The sequence below is a fragment of the Trematomus bernacchii genome, unplaced genomic scaffold (genome assembly GCF_902827165.1).
Source record: "Trematomus bernacchii unplaced genomic scaffold, fTreBer1.1, whole genome shotgun sequence".
NCBI classification, from domain to species: domain Eukaryota; kingdom Metazoa; phylum Chordata; class Actinopteri; order Perciformes; family Nototheniidae; genus Trematomus; species Trematomus bernacchii.
The window spans coordinates 3,099,001-3,111,353 of NW_022987714.1; the positions used below are offsets into that span (position 1 = coordinate 3,099,001).

The following is a 12,353-nucleotide window of genomic DNA, read 5'->3' on the forward strand; positions in this document are numbered from 1 at the left end:
CTGTCGGGCGCACTTCGATCTTCCCGTCAGAACTGCAGCCCATGCGCCTGTTAATGTCTTTATGAACTGTCCACAGCACATGCACCCTCTGCATCTCTAATTCCAGCCATCAAATCCCTATATGTGTGAGATGTTTGCACATACAGTATTTGTGCATGTCCAGTCCTTAAGGTATTGCCAAATCGACCAGCACCTGCCGTGACCCTGGGAGTGAGTGAGGTGATTTCCTCCCCTCCTTACTCCTCCACTGAAACAGCCTCACTTTCTCATAAATACTTCAGGTCCTCAGCGTTCAAGGTTTAAAGTGATTTTCGTAAAATTAAGTTTCTGAGCTTGGAGTAATCCATCACTGCCGTTTACTCTGCTTCCAGACAGGGTTTTTCTTTACAGGTTTATTAAATTAATACCTTTTCTGCCTGGCTTGTGGGAGAGGTCTGAATGAATTATGATTCCACACAGTATGAGCTAAATCGTGCTTTTTCAGTCCTGAAGGTATTGAGGTGTCTCTTGGAGTGTGTGCTGCTCATACAGGCTTTTAACTAATGGTCTACAAATGTCCGGCGACTCTGTGTAAGGTGTATCATTAGGTAAATGTTCCTTTTTCTTGGCTCTCCTCCACTGGCAGATGGGGTTTGACATTGTTCCTTGGGAACAAATTGGTGCTGGTGAAAGTCTCCATGGTATCTGCTAATGATAGCTTTACCCTCCACCAACTCTGTGTCACACCAGGTGTTGAACTCCTAGTCTGTTGGCATTGGCAGGTACTGAGGGGTGCTGCAGAGGGGTGGGGGCACCACTGAGCCCCCCCCCCGAGAGCACTGACACAACGTGGCCGAGCTCCAGCCTCTCTGCTGACCTGGGTGAAGGGTGGCAAAGATGTTCAGTTGCACCTACAAAACGACAGAGCTTACTATAATCCCCTATCTCTATTCACCTCAAAGGATAACTTTTGTGTAAGTGTGGCCATGAATCTTATTCTCCAGACTTATTGCTCTGATCTGGGGAAATGCTGACATTGCTATTGTGCAGTCCAACGGGCTCAGAAAGAAGAGACCATCAGACAAGTTATAAAATAATCACCTTTTTTGGGAGTTAAAAGTGGAAGTAAGCATACCTGAAATGTCAATGACGACCCCGCATTGTACAAGTACAGTTTTTGAAAGTTGCACCAAAGAGTTTTTGTGAGTATTAATTTTACCATTCAATTAATCATAGAGTACAAAACAAACCATATATTGAGCTTCTCCAATTTAAATACTTTTCATTGTCTCTTAGTAAAGTCAACATATTACTGTTTGGGACATACATTTTTTGGTTGTAGTTCAGGAAATTGTTCGTCAAAATTAGACACAAGTTAAAGTACACAAAAATGATCTTTTAACTCAATCTGTTTCTTCTTCTGTTCTTTCTTTTCCATTCTTCCTTGTCCAACTTCCCCTCCTTCCTCCCTGGCTCTCTCTCCAGTTCACTTTTGGATGATGCCCAATGCCTTTAAACTGTCTGCACCACGTTTCCTCTCTCAGTCCTTCTTCCTGAGGAGAGTAGAATAAATTGCATCCTCTTTTGTCCTCTGACAGATATTGCCCGTAGCTTTCCTCCTATGGGGGACAGGTGACAACAGATAGCTGCTTTTTTCAAAGAAATCTACTCCCTTTCTCAGTATTGCCTCAAAGAGATGACACACCTGGCCCACACACACACACACACACCTTTCTTTTACTTTCACCTTTCTGCATTTCTTAGAGTACACCTGAGTAGCGTGTGGGTGTAAAGTAAAGCTGTGAGAGGAAGGGAAAGCCCGGTGTGCTAGTGGAGATTGACATTATTTATTGACTTTAAATCCCCCGGAGTCTCAGTCAGTCGGAGGTGGAACTTGAACTGGATAGAAGGGATGGATTTGATGTACCTGGAAAAAGGGAAAAAGCGCACACATGACATCTGGGAAACTTCAAACTAATGGACAATATAAAAACGGGAAGTATGTTGTATAAAGCAGAGACTGCTGAATCAGTTGTAGGAATGGCAGTGTCTTGGATCAGGAAATATATGTGTTTTATTATAACAAACCCAATTTCATGCCTCCACTGTGATGCTCTCTCAAGAACCAGCCAGCCAGGTGTGACTGCGCCCGGTGTGCATGAAGCTCCATTGTCATGCCAGGAGAGCCACAACATGCAGACAGACAGCCAGCTAGCTAGCTAGTCAGTCATCCAGAGCTTTAACAAAAGTAGAACTACCATACCAGGTTGTTAGAAAAACAATCACACAGATGGGCATTCAGCCAGTCAGCTAGTTTTCACCCAGAGACCTGTCCTGTCACACAGGGAAGCAGCAGGGAGAGGAATTAACAGAGAGACTCTAATCTCTCTCGAACATACTGTAAGGTTTCATGCGTGTCATAAGTCTCAACGTAGATAGAAATAGAGACCATAAAACACACTGAGTTATGTATCACCACCTCCTAGATACTCTGATATTTCAGTCAGGAAGGAGTGCTACAAATAGATGATGTAATGCCTGAATTTGGATTAAAACAGACGTCATGTAATCCGTTTCCAAAAATAGGTATAAACAAACTCATGGCTGTTATAGTAAGAAGAGTTCACTGATAGTAAACTAAAGAAGGTATTAAGGAGGTTGCAGAAAGGCAACATTGAATCGCTTTATCCAGAGATGAGAAGAGAAATGACACTATGAATTTATGAACAGAATTACTTTATACTTTTAAATCATCTCAGTGCCAGCAGAACATGTATTTATGCTTCACATTAGAGTGTGAATCAATCAATCAATCGACAACTTTATTAATCCCGCAAGGGGCAATTGGTTATGAGCAGCAGCTTATGTCATGTACACAGGCAGGAACATACAGGAATAAAACACACAGATACACCCGGGAGCACAGATGTGGATCATTCCAATTTACACTATAAATAGTTCATAGCATCACAATAATAAATAAATAAATAAATAAATAATCAAGTTAAAAGCCTATCAAGAATTGAAAAGTTTGAGTGCAGAAGGGATGAATGATTTTGAAAAGCGATTAGTCCTTTGATCAGGTAGAGCATATCTTCGCCCTGATGGCAACAGATGAAATTCATGTGAAAGTACATGACCTGGAGAGTTCAGAATGCTCTCTGCTTTCCGCAGAATCTGTTGGTTACAGAAGGAATTTAAGTCTCTCTGTTTCACGCCGATGATCTTGGAGCAGGTTTTAACAATGCTGTTCAAGGTTCAAGGTTCTTTATTGTCAAACTGACATAGTTACAGAGTAACAATTATAATGTTCAGGCTGTTCCTGTCTTTCAGTGTAAGGCTATGGAACCAGCAGATAAAAGAAAAACAAATAAGGCTCTCAATGAATGCTTGGTAAAAACGACAAAGAATGAAAGGTCTGACAGAGAAAGAGTTCAGTTTGCGAAGAAGGTGCATTCTCTGTTGACCCCGCTTCACAATACACTCAGTATTCACATCAAATTTGAGGTGGTCATCGAAAATGGTGCCCAAGTATTTGTATGATGTGACAATTTCTACATTGTCATTGTGTATGATGCACTCCTTAGGAACATCCTTGTGACGTCTAAAATCAATGATCAATTCCTGGGTTTTGGAGACATTTAAATCCAGAAAACTGTCATCACACCAGGAAATAAAGTCAGTAAGAGCACACTCGTGGCCTGATTCTGAGCCGCTAAGGAGGGACAAGAGGGCGGTATCATCAGAGAATTTAACCACTGTTGTCTTGCATGCTCCTGCATTTATCAGTGTACATTATAAAAAGTAGGGGCGAAAGAACGCATCCTTGAGGCGAGCCCGTGGAAGTGATGACAGAGTCAGAGAGGCGTCCATTGACAGACACCTTCTGCTCTTTATTAGTTAGAAAGTTTAAAATCCATAAAACAAGTTGATCGGGCAGCTTAAAATGACGGCTGCATTGTGTTAAATGCTGAAGAAAAGTCAGCAAACAAAAGCCTAGCATGGGCTTGTGGCTTTTCAAGGTGTTTGTGGAGGGTGTGCAGTATAAAAAGCTTTGCATCCTCTACGCCTCTCCCTGCCTGATACGCAAATTGAATACATTTGAATGAACATCCATGGTCTGAATGTGTAGGCAGAATAGTGCCCTCTGCTGATAAATCTTTAGATAAACGGTGACAGAACAAAGTCTAGATTTAATACATCTCACCATTTGTGTATCTCAATGTTTCTAGTGTTTCGTTGATTTGACCTAGCTTGCTGCCTGTCAGATCTGCACATCCGCAATGAGTTTCACAGCAACAAGTCCCATTGATCTCTGCACCCATAGCTCTTCTAACGGCCTTCTCCCCCCCCCCCCTCTGTCAGGTCCAACTGGCTGAAGCCCTGCTGCGGGCGGAGGGCCGCGCTGTGGCAGGTCTGTCTGCTGTCGGCGGGCTTCAACTGTTTCCTGGTGGCCTGCGTAATCCTGGTGGTGGTGCTGCTGACCCTGGAGCTGCTCATTGACACCAAGATGCTGCAGTGTGAGTGAAACAAGCCAATGAGTGATGTCACCTGAGGTTATTCACAAAAATGGGGATGTAGATATACCAGGGATTTCATTCGTTACACTCATTTATGGTCAGTATTTATTTACTGTTTATGGTCCTGGGCCACAATAGTATTCTTCAAGAGGGAGAAAAGTGGACGACTCAGCACAATTGTTTGCTTATTGCTATGCAGGTAGACCATTTATTCTGCATCTCATGAGGATGAACTGCAGTTTGGATGGAAGGATATCTATAAATTTAGGTGCTCATTAAGCTAAAAGCAAATAAAGCAAATAAAAAGATTGTCTCAGTAGGAAAAACATATCTTGTTGAAATAGATATGTGAAGGTAAAGGTGTTTCTTAAGGATTGGCATTAACATGCACCTTATATAACACAGGTAACACCTTTTACTAATATACTGAAAACAAGAAGCACTGCAAGAAGCAAGTCACCTGCTTTTTCTGGCAAGAGTTATTTTGTTATAGCCAATCAAAACATAACAATGTTAGATTAAATATGCTTAAATGATGGCAACATAGAACATCAACACTAAAGCAAGACCAATAAATTAGCCAGACCAATGTATAAGTCAACAATGTAAATTAGCTTGTTGCACATATATCAGTGTTTATGTGTTTGTGACCTAATATACATGATGTTCTTTTCTTTTAAACTCCTCCTTACTGTACTATACATGTACCTTTTGGGTGCTCTGGTCTGCCTAAATTAAAGCAAATGAACAGTATTGATCATTAGACTAGTGATTTGAATTTGGCTATAACATTTGCCAGAATTTATGACATAATTGTACTAAGATATTACTTTTAAAAAAGGACAAAAGGTGTTTCATTTACCATATTTACAAAACGTTATACTAGACACTATACTATAATGATGTTTGGTTGTTCAGGACTGTTTTGGATGTAAACAATACATATATATGATTGTGTGTGCTGATATGTGTTCTGTATAACGAGTCAGTGATTTATCCTGGGTCCTGGGGCTCTGATCAATCATGGTCTGGGGAATATAATCCTCCAGTTAGTATTCCACAGTTAACACAAAATGTCAAGTGGTCGAAATACCACTGTGACCCATGTCACCCCAGGTCCACCTTCATATACATCATGTGGCATGGTGGAGACGTCCTCATTTATCATAATGGTAAGGTCAGAGGTCATACCTGTTTGATGAGAGGGGGCTGAGTGAAGAACACACTTGTTGGAAATGTCGCTCCAGCAGTATCCAAACAAGTCCTTAACTGTTCCCACAGGACTGACTGACTGACTAGACAGGGCAGACAAAGGAAAGTAAGACAAATGCGTGACGGGAGATTAGTGGACAAAGAAATCAGACTATACAGAGTTGGCTGGCGGATGAATGTGGGGAGGACTTGAGGAAGATAAACGGACAGATAGACAGATCACTGAACACGGCAAACAAAGACAGATGGGAGGAGAAGTCGCACGTGAAGAGAAAGGCCTCAGCTGACAGCCGAGCGCTGTTACAGGCTGTCCACAATTAGCCTGATGAATAAACGGGAAGATACAGACACATGCATGTATATGTTGAATTCATATTTATGATGCTGCTTAATGCCTTTGCCTGCGCTTTTATGTATCTGTGTGCTGGAATGTGCTCATTTTCACCACTTTGCAACACCCTCTTAACGTTTCGCAGCAGGTAACCGCTCACACACGCATTTCTTAAACAGAAACAAGAAACGTTTTTTAAAAATATGTTCTTCTGTTTTCTCCCTACAGTTAATAATGCATTCCAGTTTGCCAGCATCATCCACTGGATCAGTCTGGCCATTCTCTCCGTGTTCTTCACCGAGGTGAGTCTCCATCTTTCCTCTGCTCAACACAAAAACAGTCTCACTTACAGCTGATGCAGCGACCTGTCCATTAATGCTAGATTGTGCAGTACACCGACAGATCCTCATTATAATACTAACAACAGCATGAAACGCCCCGTGTCCTCTGTCACAGCTTGATCAGATTCTGATTGGTAGAGGTGACCTCGGGTATGGATACATTCAAAGTGTACTGCGAAATCACACAACAACGATCTACTTCAGTATTGTGAAATAAAACTTGTTTATCTGGTGTTGTTAAAGCCGGCACAGTTGCTCCCCCTCAGGTTACTCCATTGATCAGCCGCACAAACACTTTCAAATGCAGATGGAGCTTTTCGGTGCTCCTAGTTTTAAATAATTGTAAGGCCTCAGGTGTGCTGTATTGATTTCCATTTTCTTTACAGCGAGCCACATTTATCTTAGTTTCCTACACTTGACCACCCCACTGCTAACTTGTGTGTAGCTGGAGTTTTACTTATCAATAAAACAGCAACCCCCCAACAATGATGCATAAAACGAGTACAAACAGCAGGTGGGCTGGTTTCTGCTCCACTGCAAACCTGAAAACCTGAAATAAGGACGATGGCTCAGAGAGGCAGAAGAGGCACAGCGACAAAGGGAGAGTTGTTCACCCTCTGCAGCCCCTGCTGCGTCAGCAGAATAAGCTAAATGCAATGTCTCTAATTGTTTGGATGAACCCCTATCACACTGCCTGTGATGTGTATGAATAAGATGTCATTGATGAATTACCGTGGAGGGATGAAAGAAATCTTAATCACAACTGCAAATGCCATTAACTGGGAGTGTCAGGTTTATTATCCTGAATTACTACCCAGCATGCTCTGCCTCAGCCAGTCTCCCCCTGTGCGTAACCTGTCTCTGCCTCCATCTGTGTCCCTCTGTGTGTTTCAGACGGTGTTCAGGATCGTGGTGCTGGGGATATGGGATTACATAGAGAACAAAGTAGAGGTAAGCTCCCATGGGTGCCATTAGACCTGTTACTCTGGGCCCCTTTCACTGCAGTGTCATTTCCTCAATGTCATACCACTGAGGGAGCTACAGACATAACAGTGTGTGTGTGTGTGTGTGTGTGTGTGTGTGTGTGTGTGTGTGTGTGTGTGTGTGTGTGTGTGTGTGTGTGTGTGTGTGTGTGTGTGTGTGTGTGTGTGTGTGTGTGTGTGTGTGTGTGTGTGTGTGTGTGTGTGTGTGTGTGTGTGTGTGTGTGTGTGTGTGTGTGTGTTCTCAGGTGTTTGATGGAGCTGTCATCGTCCTCTCTCTGGCCCCCATGGTGGCCTCCACAGTGGCCAACGGCCCCAGCAGCCCCTGGGATGCTATCGGTCTGATCATCACACTGCGCATCTGGAGGGTGAAGAGGATCATTGATGGTGAGGCTGGGAGGGGGAGGGGGGTGTCCTCTGCATCCTGTCCTTTACTGTCAGGTCACACAGATAGATACTGCAGTGTGCTCTCTGCGGTATTGGATACATTCAATCTGGAGGTTCTCGTCTCAATGTTTGTTTTTTGGAGCTCAAGCTTCAAATGACTTTATCCTAAAGGTGCACACAGAGTATTTATTAGGAAGAATTATTTTTCTTTGTATCAGTGTTGCTCCCCCTTGTGGTTTTTTAATATAGTGCAGTGCGTGTTGATACACACACAATACAACACTTACAATGAATGCCTAAAAGCTTAGCATATAATAAGCACCGGTTCTAAAACAACCTCAAAACATCTGAATTGAATTGATGCTTTACTATGTTAAAGCATGTATTGTTATTTTATCCACCTATGTTTTGGTAGTGTGCAAAAATGTGACAAGATCTGCTTTGGGAGGAAGAAATACCTAATAAACTGTTTATCTGAAATGAAGATCAACTGACACAAGATGAAACGTTTTATCAGTAGTAAACTCACTATTATATGTCCTATTTATTTTAGCCTATGTGCTGCAAGTGAAGGTGGAGATGGAGCTGGAGATCCAGCAGTATGAGAAGGCAAAGGCGGTGAGGGACGAACAGCTTGACCGTCTAACCCAGATCTGCCAGGAACAGGCAGTATGTGCTCCTATCTCTCTCAAATATATTTACTACTTTCCGTCTATAATTTATAGCTGCTTGTCACCAGCAGAGGGCAGCAGATCGCTATGCAAGAAATAAATTGTACTCAAAAAGCCATAAAAAGAGGCTCTTCAAATTGTATCCCATATTATCACCAGATAATACTTTCACAGAAGTCTGCTGGATATCAGATAGCCAGCACTGTGCATTATCTCAACTTATTGACTACTTCACAATGTAATAATGATGGTTCTAATATTGTTTGCAAGGCATTTGCAGGTTTAACTTTATAAGAGTGCTCTTTATTTCTCAGTTGTCAGCCCAGAGGAAGAGAATAGTGTCTGTATGTCTGTAAGTTAAACTGCAAAATGTTAGAGGTTAGAAATAAGAGGTTGGCATAAACTTGTTGTACCGTTTACGTGAAGGTTAACTGCGGTGCAAGTAAAGCAACCTCATAACAAACAACATGCTTTGACATAAACATGTGAAATTAGGTAGTAGAATATACGGTACGTTGTAAGTGTTAAACCGGCTGTGTGTTTTACTGTGAAGAGTTTCCTCCAGTTCTGCCATTTGTCTCTCTGTCTCTTCAGTTTGAAATCCGGCAGCTGAGGGCCCACCTGGCGCAGCAGGACCTGGATCTGGTGGCAGAGCGTGAAGCGGCCATGCAGATCCACCACATGTGGGGTAAACAGAGCAACAGTTTCCAGGAGGTGGATGGCCTGGCCCCTGGGGCCTCCGAGCATCACGGGCCAGCTAAAGCTAGAGAGCCCGGGGGGGCTGCAGGTAACCGTCTAGAGAACACCTGACTTCATTGTTACAGGCTTTCAAAAACCTCTGTGCACAAGAGAGGCTTGAAACAGTTGGGTCATGTTGGGAGTGAGGCTGTCCCAATTTTAGATATTCACTGCTCAATTATCACAGCTTAAATAATTCCCATTATCGATATTTTGCGCTGTCTATAGAAAATTAGAAGAAGCAAATAATACAATAATTCAAAAAAATGTATTGTGCGTTGTGTGTCTTTTTTGGAACATAAATTAGAGTTATGTGGCAGGGGACAGCTGAACAATGTGACAGCTGAAAGAAACAGAATTAACAAGACGTTATTACATTTTTATGAATTTCATCAATACCAAATTTAAATGCAAGACCCCATGTTTGAAGGTTGCAGATTTAAATGCTTTGTCTATGTTGAAAAATAAAAAAACTCAAAAATCCTCCCTCATCCTGAGCAGCAACACTCTTTCCGACATAACACAATACTGAAGATATATTAAAGGATTGTAACGTATGTCTAAAAGCACAACATATCCTTGCTGCTTCTTTAACCATTAAACAAATCCTCTTAAGCTGCATGCTGGAGCGTAGTGTGTTTATTAATTGGTGCCCTCTTTTCAAAAACATTTGTCTCCGAATCAAAATTTCCGCTGCCACACCGCAATTAACTATAAAGCTTTCATAAAGTGAAAGGTCATAAGTTACATGGCAACAAATCGCTGTCAGGGCTTTTCCTTTATCAAAGCTATACATCATCGTGGGACCTGCCTTACATCTGAGCCTCTCCTCATACACTCATATGGTATTGATCACCTGGAGATGGTCCCTGTCCCACTAAAGGCTGAACAATGAGTGCTCCCTCTTGGGACAGTCATAAAATTAATATGTGAAACCAATACATCAATTAATATATAGCAACAGTCCTGCGGATCCTTGGACAGCACTTTATCTAAACACTTGGTCTGATTTAGGATCTGTGGACCTCATCCACAACAAATGAATTTCATTAACACTTAAACAATTTGTTGATTATTATGAATAGGTCATGTCTTTTATTTTAATTATTGAAAATTGATTATTTTCTTCTTTATATAATTATAAAATGAATACCTTTAAAAACAGTATATTGTGTAATAAACTAATAAACCATTTATTAAATAATTAGAGAAAGTAAATTTATGTTGCTGCTTTTCATTTTTTCAAGATAACCAAGTTGGAAGGGTTATACATATTTCAAACTGTGAATAAACCTGTAATGAACTTTTAAATTCACACTTTCATTATATCTGTGAAGGATTAAGTGGCTACTTTTATTCTTTTCAGATCACCATGGTCAAGATGACATGAACAACTACATCAGCCAGTACTACAGTGAGCAAAGCAGCGGTGAGCAGAAACGAGATCCTGCTTAATGTTGTTGTTACATCCTATGTAACAGTATTTCACTGCCCTCTGCATTATGTGCTGTTTCTGCAGACATGGGGATCCCAGACCCTGCGCGTGTCATCACGACAGCAGCCATAGATGTGCACCTGCCGAACAACCACAGCCAGCTCCCCTCCTCTCTGGTGAGTGTGGACGCGGTGCCGTCCAGCCGCCTGCAGCGCACCGGCAGCTCTGTGAGCGAAGCCTCCACCACCACGGTGTCCCGCAGCAGCTTCAGCGCCCGGCAGCACAGCGTCAGCAGCCACACGCTGGGCTCCACCACGGACTGCAGCTCCACGGTGAGGGAGGCCTCCACCTCCACAGATTACAGCGACCAACGCTGCTACCCCCCACCCTACAGCAGCCCTCTGGCCCTGGGCCCTCAGCCGCGAGGGACCCCCAGCGCTGTGATGCAGGAGCTGCTCTCCTCTCTGACTGAGAACTCCTGCCTCGCCCAGAAAGGCCTGGACCCCGTCAACCTTAAACCGCCCAGCCCCACAGGCTCCACCAAAACCAGCCCAGAGCTGGAGCACAGGCTCAACATCTACAACAAGAGGAACCAGGAGAGCCGGGTCGGGCTGCACTCCAAGCCCCTCATCCATCTGCAGGGCAACGAGCATCTTCTGGAGGAGAAGTACAGGATGATGGAGAAGGTAGACACTCCGGTCCACCGCCTGTCAGAGACATAGAACTACGCCTGACGTGTGCAGCTTCACAGGACTCGATTTTAAAACGCTCAGCTTAACTCCGGTGTTGTTGGGTGTCACTGGCATATAAACAGTTTGTCAATCATCCTCTTTGTACTGTTGGGACTGAGAAGATGAGCAGCACAAAAACATGAAACACTGGAGGACGCGAGTCGTTATCAGGCACCACTTATCAGGAATTGACACTCACAGAAACACGTTTTGAGTTTTATGAAATATTTTACCAAAAGAAACCAGCAGCAGGGCTCAAGCCCGACATTTCCCGACAACTGGTCCATGCAGAAAAAAAGAAATCTGGCTTTTGATGTGTTAAGATGTGGTTTGATTTGCAGGAAGTGAAACCAGTGAGGAGCTTTAGTTTCTCAGATACACTTTGCAGGAATTGAAGGTGTTGAACACATGGGTTCGTGTATTGGAGAGCCACGGACTGTGAAACACTTCCTGTAAGCTAGGAGGCATGGATTTATGTGCAAGTGTATCAGCTGTTTTGATAGTCAGTCTAGTGTCTCCAAACTCACAAAGAACAGCCCCCTTTCATGGGACTGATGCAGGGTACATTGGATAAGTCTCAGCTTATTTCTAATCTTTGTCTTTCTATATTAGCAATGTCAACATTTGTATCTAAATTCTGGGAGTGTGGCAGATTTTGACTGGTGGGTCATTCAAGTGGTTTTTATCCAGGTGCCATGACTGGGTCAGTGTTTACTGACATTTTTCAAACTACAGCATGTCCCACAAGCACCAAATGCATTATAAAGCTACCTGCAAATGACAGGTTTCATATCATTTAGGTCTAAAATGTTTTATGATTCAAATGTTTGGAAGCTGTATACATATTTTAGAATGGGTTTATCACAGCCAAACATTGTGAAAGACTTGAAGTGGAGCCACAAGAAAATGTCAAAAGAAAATTATAGCATGAACCTTCAAGATTTGCCTCTTAAATATGAAAACCAACCCTGTTTATTGTACTGTCAACAGGCCTTTTCTATCTTGATCGTGGGGAGAGGGCATTGCAA

The 12,353-nt window shown here is 42.7% G+C and overlaps 1 protein-coding gene across 1 annotated transcript in view; it reads left to right on the forward strand.

Moving 5' to 3' along the window:
- tmem266 (transmembrane protein 266) overlaps positions 1-12,295 on the forward strand; it is a 28,606-nt gene extending 16,311 nt beyond the window's left edge. The window contains exons 4-11 of the mRNA XM_034141792.1: positions 4,345-4,499; positions 6,271-6,344; positions 7,278-7,334; positions 7,612-7,750; positions 8,304-8,419; positions 9,016-9,208; positions 10,526-10,588; positions 10,679-12,295. Of these exons, the coding sequence (XP_033997683.1) occupies positions 4,345-4,499; positions 6,271-6,344; positions 7,278-7,334; positions 7,612-7,750; positions 8,304-8,419; positions 9,016-9,208; positions 10,526-10,588; positions 10,679-11,316 (1,435 nt within the window). The 3' untranslated portion in view covers positions 11,317-12,295. The remainder of the gene's footprint in view (positions 1-4,344; positions 4,500-6,270; positions 6,345-7,277; positions 7,335-7,611; positions 7,751-8,303; positions 8,420-9,015; positions 9,209-10,525; positions 10,589-10,678) is intronic.
- The last annotated feature ends 58 nt before the right edge of the window (positions 12,296-12,353 follow it).